This window comes from Pelobates fuscus, chromosome 11 (assembly GCF_036172605.1).
Source record: "Pelobates fuscus isolate aPelFus1 chromosome 11, aPelFus1.pri, whole genome shotgun sequence".
In the NCBI taxonomy this organism is placed as follows: Eukaryota; Metazoa; Chordata; class Amphibia; order Anura; family Pelobatidae; genus Pelobates; species Pelobates fuscus.
In genome coordinates, this window is record NC_086327.1 from 76,815,023 (window position 1) to 76,840,936 (window position 25,914).

Consider the following 25,914-nt stretch of genomic DNA (forward strand, 5'->3'; position numbering starts at 1 on the left):
AATGGAAGGATGGCGCCAGGGGACTACAGACATTGAGCCACTTCAAAGAGACAAAACAGTTGCAGTGCGTATAGAGTCCCTTTACTTTCCCACTATAAACACACACAAATTTATTGTAACTACATACACTCATTTTGTAACGAATGTATTTCTTATTCTTATGTCAATGATGACACTTCTGTCTAAAATGCATATAAGCATTTGGCAACAATAGAAAACAAAAAGTATTAAATGATTGCTAAACAAGTCAATATAAAATAAACATAAGTTGTTACTTGAAAGCAAGTAATGTAAGAATTTATCCTCCGTTGTTTTGTGGATGGAACCAGATTCTATCCTATTAAATATGCAATAAACAGACAACCATTCATTTTAAAGTAATTTATATTAGGGGCTAATTCCCAAGACATAAAACAAAACCATAATGGCTCTGAAATACAAGGATAAACTATAAATTTTAACGGAAGCCTGAAAAAACGTTACTAATTAAAGTGTAATGTGTTTGTTTGCCGTAAGCTAAAAGCCTGGAAATTCAATTATTTTAAGCGGTGCTCTTAAAATACTGGTAATATGTCTGCCAGCATCTGAGATAAATAAAAGTACTCAAAGATTAATGAAGTATGTCACTAATGCTATTTAAAGTGAAGATGAATGGGCATACGGTAGTTTTATAAACAGTTCAATGAATCTCCATAACAACTGGTCTGCAAGTAGCAATTTTATATAAAGACTCAGCTTTTATCTTCAGAACATTGTGCTTGAAACAGGTGTGATTCTTTTTTCCCCCGACTAGTTCTGAGTACAGAGTAGGGATGGGCAGGAGTTTGTTTTCATTTTGTAAGACATTCTACTCACAGCTTGCTATTTTTAAAATTAGAAGTTTCATATTCATTGTAATTAATTATATGCTTATAGCCTATGAAGAATGAGATTCTACCTGTTGACTAGGAGTTTCAGTGAAGAAAAAGAAGAAGAGGGGTAAACAATGAGATGAAGTTAGGGTTCTATTTACTAAGGCAAAATTAGCTAAAATAATTCAACTACTTTCTTGTGGTTAATAAAATTACTCTGTATCTTTATCACAGTATTCACTGCCAAACACATGGTAACCTAATAGAGCCAAATAAATGGATTACTGCTAGTACCAGTTGAATTTTAAAGTGAGGGGAAACTACAGCACAAATAAAAAAAAAACAACAAAAAAAAAAACACAAAGAAACAACACAATTACACTGCTAAGATAAGGTAGGGCTTGAGGGACCTTCGCAGGATTTCCTTGCGTTGGCAGGAAATGACTTAAAGGAACACTATAGTGTTGCAAACATATATTCCTAACACTATAGTGCTGGAGTAGAAGTTTAGGTCCACAGCCCTCCTAAAAATGGAATTAAAGTTACCTTTTCTTCATTGCTGTGAAGTGGCTGTCCCTGCCTCCATGGCTGATTCTCAATTTTGATGATCTCAGCCAATGCAATGTTTTCCCATAGGAAAGTATTGAGAGGCTATTGGGTATGTTTGGTAAAATGCAGTGCTGCGCCAATCAGCATCTACTCATAGAGATGCTTTGAATCAATGCATCTCTATGGGAAGCGATCTGAGTCTCCATGGAGAGAATGGAGACACTGAACGTAGGTACTGCACACAGTACAGCACTCAAATAGGAAGCACCTCTAGTGGCTGCCGGTGCGCCACTAGAGATGTTACTAGACAGCAATGAAAACACTTGGAAAATGCAGCATTTACATTGAAAAGCCTGCAAGGACATCCTACAGACACCAGAACCACTACATTAAACTGTAGTGTCTCAGGTGACTATAGCGTCTCTTTAAGACAAAGGAAAGCCAATTATCAGTTCTGCTTGACAGACAATACAGTGGCGAGAATTATTTCCCAAACGTCTAACTAATGTCTTAATTACTCTGGAATGTAGGGAATTTCCTTTTGCTGCAGTTGTGTATGGTGTGTGGGAGAGTGAAAGAGGATTAGCCCACATATTATTCATATTATGCACAAAATACCCCAAGAACATTACACTCTCCTCTTTATGTTTTCACTTTAGCTATTAATATCTTACCTGCTCTTGTTCAGCATCAAAGTCGTCATCTTCTGCTCCAATGATACAGTGTGCAATGCAAGTGGATGGGCTTCCAATGCTAGACTGAGAGTCCTGAGGGAAAATGATAAGCCATTATATTTTATATAACAGCATACACATACTAGAAGTATGTACACACTGCTATGAGTACATCCTCATGAATACATGATATATACAGCAGTAAAGCATACATCATGAGAAAATAATGCCATTGAAGGGTTCAGAAGAACCAAAAGACTAAAGGATGAATACCAAGGCAAGAGAGACCAAAGGACAAATGTTTTATACAGGTCTTCATAACCCAACAATGGCATTTCCAACAATACATGCATCAGTACTAAGTGTTTTACAATTACAATTAGGAGTAGGGTTCATTTAATATTAGGGAAGTAACAGGATATAAATGTTTCGCTTTGGTAAAAATTGCTGGGACTAACAGTCACTGGCTGCAGCCCGTGTCACCGACAACACCTCTACATTTAGTGATCTACTGGAAAACGTGCTGGGGGGGATAGTGACAATGTCTCTGGCTCCCCAGCTAATCTCTCAGCATACTGGTAACAGGAGATGGACTACATTACTAGATTAACCTCATGATTATCATTTTCCAGTAGGATAATGACCTTCAGTACACATCCAAAGCTAAATGGAATGATTTATAACCAATAACCTGTTAGGAGTGTCCCAGTCAAAGCCCAGACACTGATCTGAATATGTGCAAAGTCCTAAAAAATTCTGTTCACCAATGCTCCGTGATCAAACTGACAGAGCTTGAACAATTTGCCAATACTGAGACTTACCCAAAAGATTCCATGCTATTACTGGGCCCAAGGTTCTTCTACCAAGTTTTGACAGGTGGGTGAATAAGTATGTACAACCAACAAATGTCAGGGGGGTGGTTTGTTTGGCCTTTTTTTAATTTTTATTTTTTACTTGAAAATATTTTATATATATATATATATATATATATATATATATATATATATTTATTTATTTATTTTGTCTAAAACAATTCTATATTTGCATGATGTAATAAATTGATTGGCATAATAAAAATCCAAAGCAATGCATGCAATGCTTTAATGAGAGTCCACTTTCCACCAAAGCAACTGTTACAGTAGTAAGTTTGCCACCCCCTCCCTCTGATGTCAAACTAGGAGGTATACATTTAGCAATGTGATGTAAAATATATTATTACACGGATTATATAAAACAAGGATGACATTTTGTTCTAATAAATAAAATAAAAATTTACCAGAGCCCCTCATCCAAACATGAACCTGACCATAACAGCACATTATGCACAAATAGGAGTTGTGTGAAATGTGACCATGCTTCTCTCAATGTAGAAGCAGAAGGTTCTTTAAAAGCAGTGAACATGAGAAAGAGGGTATCTCTAAGGACATGTGATTACAGTTCTTGTACCCACTGTACCTGGAACAGTAATGACATCTAATTATTAATAGAGCTATTGTGACGCCACGCTTTTAAATACAGCACATTTATAGTGTCACTATACTGATGTTCATTATTTTACAGTTAGCATTTTAAGGTGAATATAACAGGAAACTCTTTGGATGTGCATAACTTCCCAATATTTAAATTACAGGTAAATGTTAATCAAGCCCTATTTGGATGTGAATATTTTGATACAACAATATTATCTATAAATAAAAGAAAAACAATGTGGAACACATTGTCTCAAGGGGATAAAAATGTTTAACAAAAACAATAATAAAAAAAAAAAAGAATTAAGCTCATACGGTGTCCAGAAGCTCAATCTTCTCTGGGCTCTCTTCTAAGAAGTGTTTCTCTCTCAGTCCACTACGCGGACTCTGTGAAAAGAGATATTGTTGTCAATCACACAGACTACAGAAAGGATCAGTTAACAGAATACTCTAAGCACCATAACTACTACAGTGCACTGTATGAGTCACTGGTTGCTAACTAAAGTTAGCAGTAAAACCATTTACAAATAATTTTACACTTCTCTTATTCTATTGGGCATCTGTGGTTCTTCTGCTCTGCACTGTGAACATAGACAGTGGCCAAAAAGTTTTTATTTTATAGAGAGGAGGGCATTTACAAGAAGACAGACAGGATCTCTATTCTACACAATGTCTCTTTTCTCACGCTTGATTACTGTGAGTCAACTGAGAAGCTTCCAGTGAATATACCCATTGTGTAACTACGCAGTGTATGTTCTAAGCTCGAGCACAGTTTGAAAGATGTCTGGTAAATCATGGATAGTTATGTAACTATCAGTACCAATGTTAATCTGGAAATTGCAGCATTAATGTTTCCATGACAAGATCTCCACAAAATGATGTTCCAGGACAGTGACTCTTCCCAGGAACAGTTTTCTGTCCTTTAACCCCTTAAGGACACATGACATGTGTGACGTCATGATTCCCTTTTATTCCAGAAGTTTGGTCCTTAAGGGGTTAAACTTTAACATACTACCATAGTGGTGGATGCTAAACTAAATAATGTCTTGTTGATAACCCCTGATGAAGCTGCTGAGTGAAGAAAAAAGATAAAGCACCAGTTTATGTAAATACAATTCTAACCCTCATCTTTCTTGCATGATCACATTTTAGTAATCCATTATATTATGGGATAAAAGCTCAAAGAGGGCTGGTTGAAGAAACAAGTGTTTTAGCAAGTTCCCGCTGAATTAGATAGTAATAAAGCATTTGTCATTTCGATTGCAACTCCTCATAAGTTACCAAGTTTGTTTCCTCCTCTCCCACAACTACCCCACTTCCAACAATACAAACACCTATTGTTAGTCACACCGGTCCCTGCCACTGGAAAAGACAGTTGCTCTGAAATAACTTCAATGCTTTTTGTAGAGTTGCACACAACTCAGGCATTTTACAAGGCTTAGTACCAACACTATTATAGTTCAACATATGTGTTAAACCAAAGATTATCCATGTAAGTGAAATCTGAGTCCAGGGCATACCTCTCTCTGTCTGGTTTGCTGGTTGCCTGGTCCTGATCGTGCTCTTATTTGCTGTGGTTAAGGAAGCTATATGCTCCTACAAGCCTGGTTAATAAAGTTCCAGCATTCTGCAGTTCTGTACAGAATCTTCAGTTACGAGACTGTCTGATGCACAGAGAAGCAGTATTCATCAAGAGTGTGGCCACCCCACAGTTGTGTGTAGCTGTGTGTGTACAGGAGATTGTAGTTGTAAATGTATGTATTGGATTGTGCAGTTGTGTGTGTGTGTGTGTATGGGATTAAGAATTTGTAAGTGTCTGTATGAATGGGAGTGTGCGGTTTTGTGTACAAGTGGATATATGGTAGTATGGTAATGCAGCCCCCATGAGAGATGACGACTACACCACTGGCCACCTGGTAAATTGACTTTGAGACTCCTGTGTTACACTAATGAGCGCTATCATGTGAAAATTAACTTGAAATCCATCATTACGCCCAGTTTTATTCACTCAAGTGAGAAATTAAAGTGAATATCAAATTTAAGTCAAAAATAGGGGATTTGGGAAAATTCTCTGAAACAAACATGCTTTCAAATTTGACTATTTTGACCTAAAATCTGACATTCACACTGAATTCTCAAATAGTGAATAACCCTGTAAGTCTCTCAGCAGACCAATCCTAAAATGCTTTATGTATGAAAAGTGTGTCCTCTTTTTTCCTCATTTTAGAAAAAGTACAGATTTCAATACAATTTGGCTTTTTTTATAAACTGACCTTGTTACACCTCCCTGGCTTTCAAGCGGACAGCATGGCCTGTTACTTCCTAATTTGTTTAGCTTTGTGGAGCTAAACTCAAAATGCAGGCTAATGCCCAGAGCACCTGCCTTGCAAATACTTTTCATTGAGCTCCACTGAAAGTCTGGGCTGTGTTAGAAGTGGAGGGCTTGCAAAGGCAGTAGACAAGAGAACTGCACATTTTGCAAGCTGTTTTTTGATATTTTCATTTCGCATATATAATTATCAATACCCTATATACTAAGCAGTGATCGAAAATGCTTATTTTATTCGGGCAATGGAGTGTCCCTTTTCGCTGCCTGGCAGATATATTCTTGTAGATGATTAAAAAGTGGCTCAAGCACTTATTAATATATCTGAATATTTTTTTCAAGTTGCCAATTAAAAAGTTGCTTCTAAAATGGTTTATACATTTAATGTAAAGACAAATACTATCTCCGCCACTACTCACTACATAAACGATAAAAAAAAAATTAAATAGACTTTGCTTTAATAGAACACCCTCTACTCCATATCCCTGTTATACAAAATACAAAACTTCAATGACACGTGGAACATTCATAGTATAAAGGGTACAGGTTAAGCTAGACCTTGTGAATGCCCAAATCTAGAGTACCAACCTTCAATGCACAAGATACTCACATCTGCAGTTTCACTGTTTGGACGTGATCCGAAACCACTGCTGTAATCATTGCGCACAAGGTCACCATAGTCTGCATCCAGCTCATTGATTTGTAACGAGTTTGAGCCATGCTAAGGAAAATAACAAACGGCATGAACATAGTTCAATCTACTAACAAAACAAAATAATTAATTATACAACCTAAAGAGACACTGTAGGCCTCATAACCTTTGTTCTAATATTTTGTAGAAATGCTCTAACCCTGGCAGCCTACAGCCTAACCTGCAATATCAAAATGGCAGAGGCAGAGGTATGGTGCACTTCACGCTATACCAAGGGTAGCAGGCAGTGGTGGGGTGAGAGTGTCACTGCCCTAATCACCCAATGTCCTTGGCTAGGCGGCGGGGAATGAGAATCTCTGCTAAACTGTGAGTAAATCATTTAGTAGTAGTATGGGATCTGGTGTTTCTTAACTCCAGGCACCAAAACCCCTTAGATCCGCTGAAGAGGTTATGATGCCTACAAAGTCCCTTTACGACATCTGTGACACCTTGTGCTGGATGTCTTGACATGTCAAAACAAGATGTAATTTTTTCTTATACTTACTCTAAAATCTATTCTCCATAGTAAGAGTAGGACTCACCACTGGGTTGTTGACTTGTCCCCCAAAATCTGGACAGATCCTTTACAGGAACACTATAGAATCAGGAATACAAGCTTGTATTCCTAACACACTAGTGTTTCCGTACTCCATTGCAAGGGTTTAAAAGGTAAGATTTACTTAACTTATATCTTACAGTATGCTAGTTTTTGTGATGATGCTCCACCTCCCTAGATGATATCAAGACTGATGATCTCAGCCAATCCAATGTTTTTTCACAGGAATGCATTAAAAAGCTAGTGCGCATGCATGAGAAAACTCTGCAAAATGCCAATCAAATGCACGCTAGGAAAGTAATTTGCGCTATAACTCAGTGCAATTTGGTTATAGCTGCAAAAGCACCTCTAGTGGTTGTCTTCCAGATGTGTTAATCCTGCAATGAAAACATTGCTGTTTCTGCAAAACAACGTTTCCATTTTCTTGGTTAAAAACGACAGTGGAATGGCAACCAGACCACTTCATTGAGATTAAGCCTTCTGGGTGACTATAGAGTCTCTTTAACAAACAGAACATAGAAAAAAAACCTAAATCACACCCCTGTACACCCCTCTGGCCCATAAGTAATGCCAAAACCAGACATAAAAGCCTGTAGTCAAAGTATACATTTTAATGAGTAGAAGGGAGGTAATATGTACTGCCATGGGAAAAAAAGATTTTACAGGAAAGTAAAAAAATAAATAAAATAAAAAACACAATCTTGTTTATTGATCTAAAGAGCTGCAGTACTTATTATATTAAGATGGGTGGGTCAGGTCTTTAACATGCAGTAAAAAAAAAAAAAAAAAAAAAAAAAAAAAGGTTTTTGGTGCAGTATATAATTTGTTTTTAGATTTTTTTATTTTAGCTAAATCTTACAATTTTAGGAGCATGAATTACAATTTTTGTAAAAAAAGTGACATGACAAAAATCACTTCTTATATACAAAGATACATACTTGCAACTGTTCTTGCTGAAATATCTTCTTTAATATCTCTAGCTTTGGGCTTTGTATAAGATTGTTCTCATCCTTCGATGTAAACATAAATAAAACACAATTACTAAAGCTTTGACTAATTGAATTCCTTTTAAAAAGAACACTCCATGCGCTGCAGATGCTATGATGCCAGAAGTACCCCGGTTCCCCCCATCTAAGTAGTCAAACTGTTTTAGAACAGTCTGACTGCTTACCTGAGATCTGCAAGACATGGTTCCTAGTGTCCTTTCAGCCTCCAGGAGAACTGCAAGACCCTGTTCTGAGTGCAGTACAGGGCCAACTCATTGGCTGTGATCTAGGATGACTTGGATCCAGACTTGGCAAATAGTTTGCGCCAGGAAATAATTCAAACCATTCAATGGATTGCCTACCTACATTGGGAAGCACCCAAGCACTCCTGGCACCATAATCACTACAGAGTTCCTTTAATACCATTGACCCAAGCCATATATGATATAGTCATAAAGTAAAAAACAAAGTTTGGGATTCAAAAGTAAAGTTGTTTTGTCAATTTAATAATGTAATTTCCAATATTAAAAAAATCATTAAATTAAATGGTTACTTCAACCACCATGACCACGCATATGCTCTGAGCCTGTTAAATCCTCCATTCAAGGCTTTATTGGACCTCGGTGCAGCTACTGTGATGTCAGACAGGGGTGTGCAGAGATCTTTGCCCAGCAATGAATTGAGAGTAAACCTTATTTCAAAATGCTCTTTAAGAGTTTAATTTGGGGTGACCAAAGAATAATGCCAAGAGGACATTATTCTAATAATTATCAACAAAGGGTTGAAGAAACCCTTTAACTACTTTTGCAAATTTGACATAGATTTAATGAGATATGACAGTCAAATATTGGAGATTCTCATATTTATATTATAGATATAGATGTATAGAGTGATGTACATAGAGATATAGATCAGATAGAATAGATTGTTAATATACTTTAGCTATATAGATTAGACAAGACATATTAAAATGCTTTAATACAATAATATTCTTTAAAATCAAACATAAATACTAGCAAATTTGCCACAAGAGCGAAGAATACAACTTCAAGCTTCTTTCTACACATTCAGATTGTATTTTGGCAACTTACCCCAACAAGTACAGGGCTTTTTATCCTGTCAAGATGCCCTGGGGTGCTTGGGGACTGGGGAGACAAAAGTGAATCTGGCTCAGAATCAGAAAGGGGGATGTGCGGAGATCCTGGGGGTCGTCCTTGAACTGTTAGTGCCACATAGGAGCCAGCTGTATGAAGAAGATAAAAAAAAAATTGTAAAAAAACATAACAAAGGCAAACCAAATAATGAAATGACATATGTTTAAAGATGTGTCCGCAGTGTCAAACTAATTCACAAAGGGAATTTATGGCATACTACAATGCTCTCGACAAAATCACTCAAACAGTATTGGCTAAATGTATCTTACTAGCTAGAGTAAAAACTGGTAGGTGTGCAAGTAAACATATGTTGTATTATTTTCTGGCATTATTTCCATGTAAAGGAATCTCTTCAAACAAGCCATACGATACAATTTAGTTTACTAAAATGGAAAACCTAAGTACGATTGCTTCATCAGACTTACTATTTTCATTCCCTGACATATTTCAACATTTTGGTTTTCTTTTTTAGTGATTTTTGGTTGATCATGAAGTCAAATGACACTTACATTTTATGAGCTTGACTACTTCTATGTGATTGGAGTGTGTGACAAAAGTGCCATTAACCTGAAGGAAAGAGATAGACGTGAAACAAACTGCAAATGTATATACATATAAATGCATACAGTTTGTAAATAACAACATTGTAGAACTACAAACATCACTGACTATTATTTATTCAATGGTAATCTATACAATATGTTTTAAATTTACATACTATATAAAAAAGATACAGGGTATAAAACAATGAAGAACAAAATGCCATTCTTTGTGTATTACTTTACAAATAACATACACATTACAATAGTGGGGCATGTACTTTACCTTAATGATTCTGTCTCCAGTCTGAACTCCAGCTCGCATGGCAGCTCCATCTAAAGTGTAAACATGTAACAGCAACTATTATACTCCCAAAATACATATTGCATCATTTGTATTTTTTTCCCCCATCAACTAAACTGTTGTCAGTTTGTGATCTGTACCAAGCAATCCATTTTTGTGGAATTTGAGGCTCTGCAGCACTGCTTAAGCTTTCACTGAGATGGGCTTTAGCGTCATAACAATATGTTCCTTACAAACTCTATTATAGAATAGAATGATGACTGAATTAATGACAGCAGGGTTTAATGAAGCTGCAATGCATTTTAACACATCTATATAGCAGAACAGTCCTCAAGGATAAGCAACAGTCCAGGATTTAAGGTAGAAGGAAGGAGAGAGATGGGGAGGGAAAAGGTGGGGGATTGAGTGACAAGAAAGGGAGGGCGAGATTAGTTTGTAGGAAGGTGATTTGTGTAGAGATCAATTGTCAGGTTACTGCCATATGGAGATGAGTAGGATGGTTACAGATATGGGGAGATGAATGGATTTAATGGCTCTTGTAATCTCAACTGGTTAGGGTTAAGCTCAAATTGTAAATATGTAGCTGTGGAAAGATCAACCTGTAGGGCTAATGGCTACTGCTGTGGGGAGACCAACAGGAAGGACATGGCCAAGGAGCGTTTAATTGGCAGGGATGTAGCACCTTCATGTTTAGGGCATCATTTTATTCTGCACAACTTATCCAGCGCCACTAAATAGCCTGCTTATGTAGGCAGCAACCTCCTCTCTTGCACTGCCTCTGTTTGGAAAGTGTCAGACAGCTTCCTCACCATGGCACAGTAGGATTACAATTGTATCTACCTATGGGGGTTTTATATTGCAAGGCCGAATTTGGCAGGCTATATAGCTCTCCCTTTGTATTTTTACTTTCTCACAATCACGTTTGTTACACCACTTACCACTTGATGCTTTATATGTGACGTTAAAATTATCAATAAAGATTAGACTTGTGTTTTATACCAATAGAAGTGTATTTCAATTTGTAGTGTGGGTAAATCTTTGAGATCTGGTATCCACACACTTCTCAAAGTTCTGTTTCTAATTTCAAGTTTGTCTCTATCTAGGTTAAAGGACCACTATAGTGCCAGGAAAACAAACTCTTTTTCCTGGCACTATTGTGTTAATAGGTCCCCCCCCAACCTCATAGCCCCCCTCCTGCCGGGCTCTAGGGGACTTTCCTCCCTCTTCCGCCGAATGCACATGCGCGGCAAGAGCCGCACGCGCAGTCAGTTCATAGGAAAGCATTCTCAATGCTTTCCTATGGACGCTGGCGTCTTCTCACTGTGAAAATCACAGTGAGAAGCACGGAAGCGCCTCTAGCGGCTGTCAGTAAGACTTGTTTCTTTTTCTGACCTTTATTTTTTGTTTGCTTATTATCATGGACAAGTTGAACAGGGATCCCATCTTCTAGCACCAAAGTTTTGAATTTGTTTAGAAGTGCCTCACACACTATTTACTCCTTGACTCTAATGATATTTACCAAGCCCACTACACACCAATATGATCTGTGTGCACATCTTTATAAAGAAAATTTGCATTTAACTTGCACTCTAGTATTTACAATTTCAAAATAGCTGGGGGTTTACCTTCTTTAACAGACTGAACAAAGACAGGGTTATCTCCACTGACCGTCAAACCAAAGCCATTCTCGTCTCTTTGGATTATCACGCAACGCTGAACTAAACCTGGGATAAAAAGGAAAACGTTATCATGTAGCACAATCAACTATACGTACAAGATTTTTTTATTTTTAAACAATGAAACTCAAATTGAAGGTTTAGAAGGAAGGAGAGACTGCTCCATTAGTAGAGATGTTCATACCTTAACTGGGAGGAGAATTTAAATTACAAAAGCTAAGATTTACGAACATAAGACAAACAGGTTGGAGCACTAATGAAAAATGTAGGCAGGAAAAGACAAGATAGAAAAAAAAAAAAAGGCCTCAAATGGTCATCACCTGCAACAGGGCAAGTGCAAATTTGTAAGCCTGATCCACAGTTGTCTTTTTGGGCTTGCGTCCTATTCAACGGGCAGACACATGCCAGGATGGAATTACATTCATATTTGGTGTCTGCAAAACCAGCGGTTTATGATGAATAATAATTTTACAAAATTGTATATGTATTAAGCAAGCTGCATTCTCTGTAGTACATTCAAATGTTGTTAGTCTGCAAACTGGAAGAGACCTGCCTGTTGTGATTAATGAACAGTGACAGAGAGAGGCTCTGGACAGAAAACTCACTTCACTGGGATACAATCAACACCTCCATGATTTTTCCTTTTGACAAAAACTATGTTGTTTTGCAGATAGAGAATCTGGCTTGCTTCTGTGTTTTAAAGCAGCACTGTCATGGCCGCATCAGGTTTTTTTTTTTTAACCCCTTAAGGACTGAGCCAGTTGTACAAGTTGTGATCAAAACAAAACATAAACAAAACCTGCCATTTGCGCTATATGTCTGTCCAACCGTAATTCCCCTCTTTCATATTACATTTAGCACATACATTTTTTTAGTTTATACACATTGAAATTTGCCAGACTGGTTATGTTGCCTTTGAGACCTTATGGTATCCAAGGAATAAAAATCACCCCCATGATAGTACACCATTTACACAAGTAAACAACCCAAGGTATTACAAATGGGGTATGTTCAGTCTTTTTTTAGTAGCCACTTAGTCACAAACACTGGCCAAAGTTAGCATTCTAATTTGTATGTGTGTGAAAAATGCAAAAAACAGATCCGAACGCTAATTTTGGCCAGTGTTTGTGACTAAGTGGCTACTAAAAAAGACTGGACATACCCGATTTGCAATAACTTGGGTTGTCTACTTTTGCAAATAGTATGCCCTCATGGGGGTAATTAATATTAATGAATTTAGTCAATTCAGTCAGAAAGACAAGTGAACGAATAGAAATATCAGACGAACAAACAGTGAATATCAGTGTTCGTTTGTGCATTTGTTTAGTTTATTACAAGGAGGGAGCTACTGGCTCGCAGTTCCCGCATTTGTAATATGTAAAGATAGAATTTAGCCCCCCCCCCACTCATGGGTGGGGGCTGGGGAGGACAATAGGTATCCCCCCCCCATTATTGTAATATAGGGCCCCCAGCCGTTGCTCATGAGTGGGGACCAGGGGGGGAGGACAATAGGTCCGTCCCCCCATTTTCATTTCAGGCCCCCACCCGTCGCTCATGGATGGGGGTGGAGAGGTGGGGGTGGAGGACAATAGCCCCCCCCCCCCCACAATTTTCATTTGGCTGCTCACTGTTTACTAGACATGCCCTTACTCGCGATATAAGTAAATTTTAGTTGGTATTAGTAGGGTCTTGGTCTTTCAGTCTTTCGGTAGATAGCTCCCTAATACCGTGGGAATTAAGGAGCTATCTACTAAGCGGATTCAAGATGCAGCTGCAGCACGGATCGGAATTTCAATAACTCAAATTAAATTTCGATCAGTCCTAAAAGTACCGATTGTCATCCTAATATGAATGAACAAACTGTTCTCATTCTGTTAGGGCTAAATTCTGTAATTTTGCCAGCGTTCTGTCTAAGTGACAGGACGTTCAGGAACACTGACAGGAAGCATCGCAAGATCACGGAGGAAAGGTGAGAATTGGGGGAAAATTGCTCTGACCACAGGAATAGTAGCATACTTTGCTCCTCCGCTGGTCAGGCGTAGGAAATATACATAAGACAAAATAGTCCCTTCGTTTTATGTTTTAAAGAAAACTAAAGCACACAGGAAGAAATAAAGAACAGATCCTGAGAGAGGAAGAGAAGAGAAAGCGATTAGGGAAAGGTAAGTTCAGCATGACAGTGCCACTTTAAATATTAAAGGGACACTGTAGGCACCCAGACCACTTCAGCTAATTGAAGTAGTCTGGGTGCTGTGACCCTTTGCACTTAGTGCTACAATGTTAAACATGTTTATATTGCAGATCTAAGTCTGCCCCCAGTGACTGTCTGCCAGACAGCCACTGGGGGCACTTCCAGAATCCTAACAGACTTTTAGTCTGTTATCTGGCGCTGGACGTCCTCACGGACCTCCAGAGTCTGATTTTATTGGATAATGCTTTCCTATGGGAAGGCCTAATGCGTGCGTGGCTATTGCCACGCATGTTTATTAGGTCTCCCCCCGCCAACTTACGTCCCACGGGAGGGGTGGACCTATTAACCCTATAGTGCCAGGAAAACGGCTTTGTTTTCCTGGCACTAAAGGATCCTTTTAAGCTCGTATTTTTTTCAAATTGTGTATAGACATAAAATTGTTTACATTTAGAAGTAGCAGTAGTAATAATATTTTTAAAAGTATCTTATGTTCGTTATATTAAGCCCTTAAGGACAATTGACCAACTTCTGAACCAAGACAATACAGAAAAATGTGTGTTTGTTTCACCATAATTTAAGGGTTTGTCTTTAAGTGCACCCATACAACTTACATATTTTTTTTAAAGGACCAAAATGACTGCTTTAAAGGGAAACTACAGGCATCAAAACAACTTTAGCTTAATGAAGTAGTTCAATTCTCTTCCATTTAGGAGTTAAATCACTTTGTTTTTGTTTATGCAACCCTTACCACAACTCCCCTGGCTCCTGGCTGTGACTCACACAGCCTGCATGAAAAAAAAAAAAAGGTTTTACTTTCAATCAGATGTTTACTTTACTTTTTATATCTCCTGCTCGCTCTGTAAATCGAACTTTAATCACACATGGGAGGATCCTGCAGGGTCTAGCAAGCTATTAACAGAGCAGGAGGTAATACATTCTAAATTAAATAGAAGTTGCAATAAAGGTAGTGCAAACATTAGATGACTCTAAGGTTTAGGAAGGCTGTGTAAGTCATATGCAAGGAGGTGTGAATAGAGCTGCATAAACAAAGTGATTTAATCCCTGAATAGCAGAGAATTGAGCAGTAAGACAGCAGGGGCATGATCTATACACTTAAACTGCTTCATTAAGCTAAAGTTATTTTGGTGACTATGGTGTCCCTTTAATATTATATATATATATATATATATATATATATATATATATATATATATATATATATATAGAAAGGCCTTGGCCTGTAGTTGTGGGAGGTGCTTGAATTCCCTTAAAAGGGCTGCCAATCCCCTCCCACCTTACAGCGGTCAGTCTGGCGAGTCACTTCCGGTTCCCAGAGCGGTTGGACTTCCGGTTCCCAGAGTGGAGGCAGCAGTTCCAGGTTGCAGGTTGCAGCACAGCAGCTCCTCCTGACAGCTGGTGTTCCTCCTTTCACGGCGGTTTTCGACGGGAGGTGAGTAGGCAGGCCGGTATCATTGTACCGACCTGCAGACCACACACAGCCTGACCCGCCGAGGTCCACGGCTGCTGTACAGGGGCATCGGCTCGGGGGTTCACGGAGTTTCCCCGCCGGGGGACCTTGCTCCCATGGCAACATACCCGAGTGCCTAACTAACCCGAGTGCCTCCTCAGCCTGCACTAACCCGAGTGCCCCCTCAGCCTGTACTCACCGCAGTGCTCGGCTCTCTGATGGCTACCCGAGCACATGTTTACAGAGTCGAAGACTCCTCTGGACCTCCACCGGTCGGAACCCGGACTGTCCTCAATGTATTAAAAAATCAGGTGTATGTACTGCTGTTCTATTCTGTTAGCCAACATTATTGAGACATGTATGCATCTCAAGTTGTATATTGGAAGTAATCTGGCTATTTATATCGTTCTGCTATAATTAGGGTTCTGATATGTGTTTTCTGAATATTTAAACGTTATGTCGAATTTTCTGTCAGGTACCTCTATAAGATCCAATATTTGTTTTTACTCCATGCTATCTCGGGCTGTCAAGCACTGTCTCAGCACACGCTCTGCCTGTCTCATTAGTCAAAACGGCAGAGGGTCTGCAAGCACAAATACATGCCAATCTCATTACTCTTAGCCATGCGTGGCCACATAGAGTGATTCATGCTGACCCTGACAGGGAGGGTCACGACATTCCTGCATATGGACTAATATAGATATGGTACAATTACTTATGTTATGTGCACATATTTGGTGAACACTCAGTTTGTACGAGTGCTGCGGTTTGCTATCCACGTCATAGGAGTCTTAAACGTAATACCTGACATGACGTGTTAGTACTAGACTTAACTCATTTTGTATTGTAGGTCTTGAGCTGTTTGTGGAGATGGTTACTGAGTACTGTTTAGGATGGCATATCAAACTTCTTGCCGATTGTGATAGGGGGGAAGTAGGGATAACCTTTTTCCTTAGGTCGTTTATTTTAGACATCACTGAAACACCATAACTACTTTGCATATTTGTACAGGGTTATGGTGTAGTATGCAGAGGAGTGACTTGTAGTGGCAGCAGTGGCTTATACCACTGCAGTTAAGAACCGCCCTCACTATAACGACCACAAGTATCCATTCTGGTCTGTCTGTGTTAATTCTGCCTATATGCTTCAGATACGTGGCCTTGGGTTATTGATGTGGTTTTGGGTTGTACGTATTGAATGTTATTTTAATGGGCATTGACATCTCGCTTTCTTTAGGTGCCTTGGTCATGCAGCGCGGTTGCTGTACATACACTGCAATTCCGTCACCTACCTTTGTCATACTTTCATTACTCATTTATAGGTTCTGGTAGGTTTTCCGTTTTTACTGTTCAGGGCCACGATCTGGGCCATTCACTTAATCTATACGCACGGTTACTCCCTATATCGTTTTACTGGGTTACAGCACTTATCTACTACCTCCCTCTCGCCCCTATTTTCTGCTTATAATCTCGTCCTGACTCAGACTACATCAGGCACGTTTCACAACCCCGTACTTTCTATTTAGGGTAATTACTGGCTTTGAAGATTTAGGTTGCCCAACTAGGTTTTGTTTCCGGTCTTAATCCATACGTTAGTGGTCCCGCGAGGCCAACACCCATCCTCATACCCGGAGGTATACGTCCCTCGGCCCAATTCATAAGTAGCCGCCTCGCATTGTTGCATAGGGAGGGCCTCCCATGTCACTCCCATTCTATCTTATGCTTTAGTTGCCACCGAGAGGCCGACAACCCGCCACAACGTTCGGTGGCCTCAAAATATCCCCTCGGGCCAACGCATAGTTAGCGCCTCTCACGCCGCTTGGCATTTAGTAGGGACTCATCTGTCACGTTGAGGTAGCTTAATTCTTCGCCGCTTGGCTTCTAGCTAGCCTGCCAGTACCAGGTCCTTCTCACTTATTATAATCAGGTTACATATGTATTTCTGTTGCATTTCCGTCACCTACCTTTTATTATTTTCATTACTTCTCTATAGGTTCTGGGAGGTTTTCCGTTTACTGTTCTGGCCCACGTTCTGGGCCACTCACATAATCTACACGCACGGGTACTCAATCCCCTTATCGTTTTACTAGGTTACAGCACGTATCTAATACCTCCCTCGCTCCTATTTTCCTGCTGGTAATCCCACTAGGTATGTTTTCCTGGCCTTCTACGCCTTACGTTAGTGGTCCCGCGAGGCCAACACCCATCCTCAATTGGGAGGTACGGCATCCCATCGGGCCCATTCATAGCTAGCCGCCTCGCTTGGTTGCATAGGGAGGGCCTCACTTGTCACTCCCATTCTGTCTTATGCTTTTACAAGTCACAGAGAGGCCATCACCCCGCCATAATGCCAATGGCCACGTACCCCACACGAGCCAAATCATAGATAGTGCCTCTCAAAGCCGCTTGGCTACTAGCAGGGCCTCACCTGTCACGTTGCTTAGTAATTTTTCGCCGCTTGGCATTAGTAACAAAAAAAAAAAAAAAAAAAGTATCTGTTATATGTCACAGTTCCGGAGGGGCTGGTGGTTCTAGTTCAGATGCCGCGGCATACTCTGGTTTGACGGCCTTCGGAGGGTATGTATGGCGTTGCGCATCATGGCTCATAGGCGTTAAGTCCCAACCCAGCTTCTCCTATACTTCGACCTTGTTTCATATGATATCCGTTCATGACGGCTGCCATAGCCGGGGGACCAATATGGTCCAGTCAGTCTGTCAGATATTATTCACATACACCTAGCCATTGTACATACTGGCCGATCTTCATCTCTGATCTTAAGGAGACTATTGAGGAAACTCACAGGAAATAGCTGCTTGCTATTTTATCACTTGTATTCACAGGCCGGGTTTCACAAACAGCACAGCTCACCGCATTTATCGGTTTCGTTTCGGGGTTTCGGCCAGACACTACCCACCTCTTCCGGGCTAGCTTACCGGTCCACCATTCCGAGACATGCTCGTGGAATAAGGTATGGTTACCCTTGCACATCACATTTCTCACCTTACACTTTCAGTCAACAAGGTAATTGTACGATAAGGTGTTCACATATTTTCACTAAGGCTGTAGGGGGGTTCAAGCTATTGACATGTTTGCTTGGAATCTGTTTTGGGGTTCACTTCTTTTGCCACCTTAACTTATATAATCATTTCACACAATTAAACGGTATCTTATGGATATTCAACACCACATGCTCCTACGACACCCCAACAATACAGGATTCCTTTTTATATTATCTGCTAAAGACCTACTGAAGGAATTCAAATCCAAACACAGTGCCATATCAAAGGCTACTCATCCACACAACATATTCATTCACTATCCAACTATAGATTCAGCTCCTGCGGAGCACATGACCATACCACAATCAAACAGCCAAACCTCTAGCATACGAGGGGTCTTACATCCATGACTTTACCACTAAGAATATAATAACCATAGACACCATAGACCATTAGGACCTATCTTTACATCAGTCTATACCTATCCCTATAGCACATATGGTCAACATACCCCTATTACCTACTCTAAACAATGGGGCCCGGTAAAGTTCTGGATACTTATTGCGCCACTTTACAGATACAACCACTCCAGCATTATCAGAACTTCTTGGCTCCCATTCATACAGCATCTTAAGGTAGGCTTCGTGTTCCCTTACTGTTAACTAGGCTCGGCATAATACAAACCTTTCATCAGGACACTCCTACCCCATTGGGGCAGCATTCTCAGCTTCCTCCAACCACATTCCAGCTCATGTCGTCGGGACTATGGGATGCTGGACGTTCTCCACTTATACTCTTTACAGCCCGAACCAGTGGAAGAGGTAATACAAGCTTTTGTGACTTGTCCAAATAAACGATTGTTGTTATATGATAAATTGGTATGGTATTCTTCTTTTTGCCCACTTTTATTACAGGCCTACTGCTCTGTCGGTTCCGGCACACCACAACCGACTGGTGTCATTTGAATATGTCTATTGGTTAAATATACTATGTTACACTATCATTATGGCTAGATTGCCCCGACTACAAATATATATATATATATACACACATATACATATATAACACATCATTAAGTGAATAAGAGAAAGAAACAATTTTCCTTAATAATATATTTTACAAATTGAATGCAACTAAAGCAGGACACGACAAATCCCAGGCGCCAGGAAATTTTGCACTGGCGCCTGGAATTTGTCAGCCTTTTATCCAAGGGGCCGGCTCAGAGAGCGTTGTAGCCGGCTGGCCGCTATGGGGAGCATCGAGGCGGTCGGTTGATGCAGCGCGCAAGGGAGCAGTGATCTTCCTGCATCTCCGCTCTCTCGCGCTCTTTAATGACGCCGGGAGGCAGAATATGACATCATTCCGGCCCCGACATTACTACAGGGAGCAGAGAGGAGCTGCAGGTAGATTACTGCTCCCTCTCACACAGGAAGAGAGATCATCCCCAGTGGACCCCAGGGAAAGTCCACTCAGCTCTCCCAAAGATAGGGAGGCTTGGTGGATTAAATTTAAAAATGTAAATTTGTGAGTGTGTGAATGTCGCTGTTAGCGTGTGTGTGTGTATGTCAGAGAGTGTGTGTCTGTTTAGGTACCTGCCCCCTCCGATCACATGATTGATGTTTTTACTCACCTTTTTTAGCTGGCTCCTAGATTCCAAAGGAATTTGTCAAGCACTGAACTAAATAAATAGAACTCAGTCATGATTGTTAAATGCCTCAAAGCACCTAAATTAATTATTGGTAGGTAACACTAACCCTTATACCAATGTTGGAGCTCACACAGTACAGAGCAGTCTGTACTCTACAATTGTAGCATGACAGTGAGAGTTCCTCCATGCTGAACCTTCGTCTGTCTTGAGCATCTACATGGCAGATTGCGTTTATTCAGCCCTAGTAATTTAAATGTATTTAAAAGGCTATATGCAGCACTCACTTTGAGAGCAGCATACAACTCATCTCTACATTTGGGGCCACAAAATATGACCCCAATCTTCAGGATTTATAGCTGCGTTCCCCTGTTGCACCAAAATGAAATGCTGTTCCATTCCATACTAACAGTGTTAATGTCTCCTATTATTAGGATGTTATGAGATGTTCTAGCACTTAAAGCACCATTAACACTACAGCATATTGTAGTGGTACGGTGTCAGGTACGGTGTTTGACTACTTAAATTGGGGGACACAAACCTAACAGTTTTACATCTTACCCAGGGTCCCTGTCTCTTCCACAAGTGAGAGCTGTACAGGGCTCAGTTGATGTTCTCAGCAAATAAGATAGCCCCGCAGGAGCTTTTGGCTCCCACTGGTAGAAGTGACTACAGCCCAGAGGACCCCAGGTAAGAAATAAGGGAAATAGACACTAGAGGCTGGATTAACCCTGCAGTGTAAACATAGCAGTTTCTGAAGCTGCTATGTTTTCAGCTGCAGGGTTAAACCTAGGGGGACCTGGCAACCAGACCACTTCATTGAGCCGAAGTTGTCTGGGTGCCTATAGTGGTCCTTTAAGCTTTGTCGTGGATCCACACAAAACTTGCTAATCATAGCAAATTGTTAATTGTTTAGTTACAGTTAAAGTATATATTGCATACCCGAGTTTTGGTTGCTTTAAAATGTAAGGGCTTTTTTGAAGATGATCACTGGTGGTAACAGGTCATATTACTTTTGAATGCAGGAGGATATTAATCCATTCAAACCAACGATCCACCCTCCACATCTCCATCTCCTTACTGTCATTATGTGACTGATAAACCTAGTCATGACATAAGACCTGAAGAGTCGACTCTAGGAGAAAGGGTGTGCTCAGAGTGATGTTTTTTTCACTTTTTTTTTTTTTTTTTAATTTTTTTTTTTTGCAGTGCACAGAAAACGTTACAAGCAGGCATGAGGTGCCCCAAGAGCAGTCCTCAGGCTTTTTCACGCTAAACATGTGGGACATTCAATTACAAGGCACATTTTTATATTATTGTTAGCTTATGCGTTCAGTGTGTAAGAGTAGTGTTACAGGTAAATTAGGCTAGAACAGTATTTAAGCTATTCTGCGGGCATCACAGATGATGTATATATATGAGAGTGGAAGAAAAAACTGATTTTAAATTTTAACATGCAAATTGTCAGGCAGGCTGGCATATCATTGCTATGTTACTGCAAGCTATACTGTCCAGTTAACCTATGCCTAGGGGCGGTAAGTCTCTTTTCCCGCTGCCATCAGCTATCTCTTTCGGGGCCCCCCAGTCAGTGCAAGCTTGCGTGCAGTATAATGCCATTACCCTCTGGGCGACTGCAGGACACCAAGCGGTAGCTTGCTTTCGGTGCTTGTGGACCCCTTTGGTCGATGGAGATTGCTGCCAGGCTTCCCAGGGAGGCAGCGTGCGGGTGTTCCATGTAGGTGTTTGCTCAAATGTATGAAGCATGTTCGGGTCATTCCCTGTAGCGTGTAGGGGGTTTGGGCTAGACCGGAGGTGGCCCTGGTGCTTTCCTCCTTGTGGGTGCCTCACTTTTCCAATTCGTTGAGCGACTCGGCGAGTTAAGGGGCGCTGAAGGGATGACCTCGTGGTGAGTCCACGCTGAGGCTTGGAGTGATGCACCCCTGGTCGGCGGTTAAGGTGCTGGGGCTGTCTTCTACCTGCCCGTCTCCTTCTTCCCGCTTTCCAGTTCTCTCTTGAGGTCGCAGGGTGCTGCTCGGAGTTTTGTGGAGTTGCTGTTGGTAGGGTGTCAACCGAGGTGCTTCTGCGGATAGAGAGCCTGGCCCAAAAAGCAGCAAACAGACGGTCAATCCGCTCCGATAGCGGGGGCAGCGGGGGCCCAGGTGCTGGGTGACTTCCGCCATGTTGTGCATTGTTGGCCCGCTGGTGTAGGTAAGCTGATCTTGGTTCCCCTGTCTCAGGCTGCAGGCTGTTGTTGCCGGGATATCCCTCTCCGGCAGGGGGGGGGAATGGAGTGTGCCGGGGAGACCTTCTGTGATGTAGGCCGCAGTCGGTGGAGGGATCGGCCGCCTCCCTCGTGCCGTCTGAGTAGGCCTCAGATCTGTCCCACGGCCGCAACCGCCGATTCTGGCCACAGACCTGATTGTGCATCGCCGTAGCGGTGGTCCCCTGTCTCTGGGGCTCAAAAGCAGGCATGGAGTGGGTAGTTTACAGGCTTTTTGTCGATTTTTTGCCCACTTTAGCCCGGAGCTCCTCTAGTGTGCAGCCGCTCAGCTTGGCTGCCAAGCTCCGCCCCTACTTTTTATTTTCTTCTTGTAGAAATACCCAAGGAATCTGAGTGCTTGTCTGATTATAAATAGGAAAAGGCAAGGTTTCATTTCCTTTTAATTTAAAAAAATAAAACTGGTAGGTTGAAGATGTACATTCATTTTTGACAATACTTGAACATACCCCCCCCCCCCCCCCCTCTCTTACTATCGCTGAGGCATGGAAGATGTCATTTTGATGGCTGTGAACAAAATAAAAAAGCCACAAAACAGTAATGTTACGGTTACTCTTAGGCTAGCTGAGAGCTGGACCGTTTAGTCGTCTGGACTCCTAGTTGCTGAAGAGGGGAGAGCCGAGTTCCATAATATTCCATTCGAGTCCTGTAAGTGTGGAATCATCCCACTAGCTATAGCATAGCTAGGATACTTTTTCTACCCACAAAACGAGTCAAAGCAGCGATTTGAGGGTCAAGTAAGAACTGAGGACTGGGCTGACCAGCCTGCTTTTTATTGTGGTTACATGTAAAAAGGATACTCCCAGGGGGAGGCATAAAATCACCAATCACATATTGGGTACCTCCCACACATCTCCTCCCCTCAGATAAACAGTTAACCCAATTATACAGTACATATTTTTAACCAAGTTCTGGATGTACCCCGAAACCAGGGGGTACCCCTTTAAATCCTACACCGCTGTACAGATCTTGTTCAGGGGAGCAACATATCCGAAAACCAACCCGTTCGGATGAACGGTTCAGGAGTTAGGGGTTTTCAAAGTTTTGACCGACCGCACAGACTTTCTGGCCGAAAATAGTTCCACACGTTTAGGCCTTGCGGTCGGTCTCCGTTCGGACGGTAAAACTCCACGAACCCATGGCCATCCATAGTTATCCTGGAGGTCGCTGTACTCCCCATGCGGAGAGTAATCGTCCTACCGAACGGTGGGCTGTTCGGTAGGTCCAGCACGAAGTTATGCTATCCTGGAGGTCTTAGCGGTGTTCGCCTGGGTGCGTCTCCGTTTTTAGTTCCAGACGATTGCTGGCAAACACCGCTGTTCGTACGTAAGATGGCCGCGAACACGTGCAAAGTCCCGAAATGGCGGCCACCTATACGCTTACACAAAGGATTCGTGCTGAACCACACCAACGACTGCACATAAGTCAGAAAGGCGAAAATAGCATTTAAAGGTACACAGTGCAATAAGGTTTTTGTAACAGTTTTTGTAACAAGTAAAATAGGGGAAAAGTAGAAATGGGTGAAAGGGTGTTTCAAAAATACTTTAACAGATAAACTTGCCAACATGTGAAACTAGTTCATGAAAACACTTTAAAGAAACTTTATATGCACCCAGACCACCCATCCCGATCTATTTAACACAGTAACTGAAAACACAATGTACAAGTATTGCAGGATAATTAGTTTGGCAATACCTCATTGTTTTGTACTGCATGTAAAGAAAAAAGTTTTTACTTTCAATCAGATGTTTACTTTACTTTTTTTTTATCTCCCGCTCTGTAAATCGAACTTTAATCTTTACCAAGACAGGCTAGACCAGGAGTCCTCAAACTCCGGCCCCCCAAATGTTGCTGAACTACAACTCCTATGATTCTTTGAATTACATAGATAGCCAGAGAATCATGGGAGTTGTAGTTCAGCAACATCTGGGGGGCCGGAGTTTGAGGACCCCTGGGCTAGACTAACATGTCAAAACTGATAACCAATCGTATACCTATACAAGTGGAAGACTAGCTGATGACTTAAAGGTAGGCAGACAATGTAATAGAGCAGCAGGAAATGCTAGCAGAATGCTTGGTTGTATAGGGAGAGGTATTAGGATGTAGAAAGAGGGAAGTGCTCATGCCATTGTACAGAACACTGGTGAGACCTCACTTGGAGTATTGTACGCAGTACTGGAGACCGTATCTCCAGAAGGATATTGATACTTTAGAGAGATTTCAGAGAATGGCTACTAAACTGGTTCATGGATTGCAGGATAAAACTTACCAGGAAAGGTTAAAGGATCTTAACATGTATAGCTTGGAGGAAAGACGAGACAGGGAATCAACACAGTAAAGGAGGAGACTATATTTAAAAGAAGAAAAACTACCACAACAAGAGGACATAGTCTTAAATTAGAGGGACAAAGGTTTAAAAATAATATCCGGAAGTATTACTCTACTGAGAGGGTAGTGGGTGCATGGAATAGCCTTCCAGCGGAAGTGGTAGAGGCTAACACAGTAACGGAGTTTAAGCATGCGTGGGATAGGCATAAGGCTATCCTAACTATAAGACAAGGCCAGGGGCTAATGAAAGTATTTAGAAAATTGGGCAGACTGGATGGGCCGAATGGTTCTTATCTGCCGTCACATTCTATGTTTCTAGCTAGGCATGTGGAAGGGAACTAAATAGATAATAATGCATAACAAGCTAGATTTGCAAGAGTGAAAAAACATTGAAACATGACTCACTGTTAAACCCCTGGGGCTTGAGCACACGACAGTGATACTGCACTACACAAAATAATACACTAGGGTGTTAAGGAAACTAGATAACACGGCACTGGATATAAAGTAAAGGTTTAGGAGGCCAGAATAAGAACAGGATGGCGTCCATTACAAGCAAAGGAAAACGCTTAATGGGAACAGGCCAAGTGGGCGAGATCCAAATTATCCAATGCTTAGAATGGGAAAGAATGTACATAATACATGGAGACTGATGAGGATATTGTAAGTGAGGCGAGATAATTTCAGTTTTTACGCCTCCAGTGGCTGTTAGGAAGCGCATTTGAGGGGCTTCTGCAGCTATAACAGAGTTTAACTGATATATAAATAGCTGAAATGACAGAATGCCAGCATTTAACTGGCTCAGCGCAAAGTTTTCTTGTGCATGCACAGGAGCCTACCAAGGCTTCCATTTGGGAAAGCAATGGATTGGCTGAGATCGTTGAGACTCAATGATCTCAGCCAGGGATGCAGAGAGTCAACACAGAGACCAGCACGCCGCGGGATGTAAGGCAAGTAAAACTTTCCTTTTAAACTCCTGCAGGGGGCGTAGGGGGGGTGGGTGGAACTAACATAGGTAGGGGAATCTTATGCGTTTAAATACAAGTCCATATTCCTTACGCTATAGTGTTCCTTTAAGTAATAAAGATACACAAAAGAAAAAAAAAATAGAAGAGAAGTAGTCATGTTAAACAATAGGGATATTTTTTACCACAATACAAATTCTGTTTTACATGTACCACAACATATGAAGGCAATGAAAGCAAAGCCAAGTTCCAAAAGCATTGCACT

The 25,914-nt window shown here is 41.0% G+C and overlaps 1 protein-coding gene across 1 annotated transcript in view; it reads right to left on the bottom strand.

The window, feature by feature from the left end:
* The window catches only part of ARHGEF12 (Rho guanine nucleotide exchange factor 12), a 94,989-nt gene that overhangs the window by 44,350 nt on the left and 24,725 nt on the right, over positions 1–25,914 (bottom strand). Inside the window, exons 2-9 of the mRNA XM_063436523.1 lie at positions 11,725–11,823; positions 10,082–10,131; positions 9,766–9,823; positions 9,194–9,345; positions 8,055–8,126; positions 6,480–6,590; positions 3,859–3,930; positions 2,075–2,167 (exon numbers count right to left, since the gene is read on the bottom strand). Coding sequence (XP_063292593.1) covers positions 2,075–2,167; positions 3,859–3,930; positions 6,480–6,590; positions 8,055–8,126; positions 9,194–9,345; positions 9,766–9,823; positions 10,082–10,131; positions 11,725–11,823 — 707 coding nt within the window. The remainder of the gene's footprint in view (positions 1–2,074; positions 2,168–3,858; positions 3,931–6,479; positions 6,591–8,054; positions 8,127–9,193; positions 9,346–9,765; positions 9,824–10,081; positions 10,132–11,724; positions 11,824–25,914) is intronic.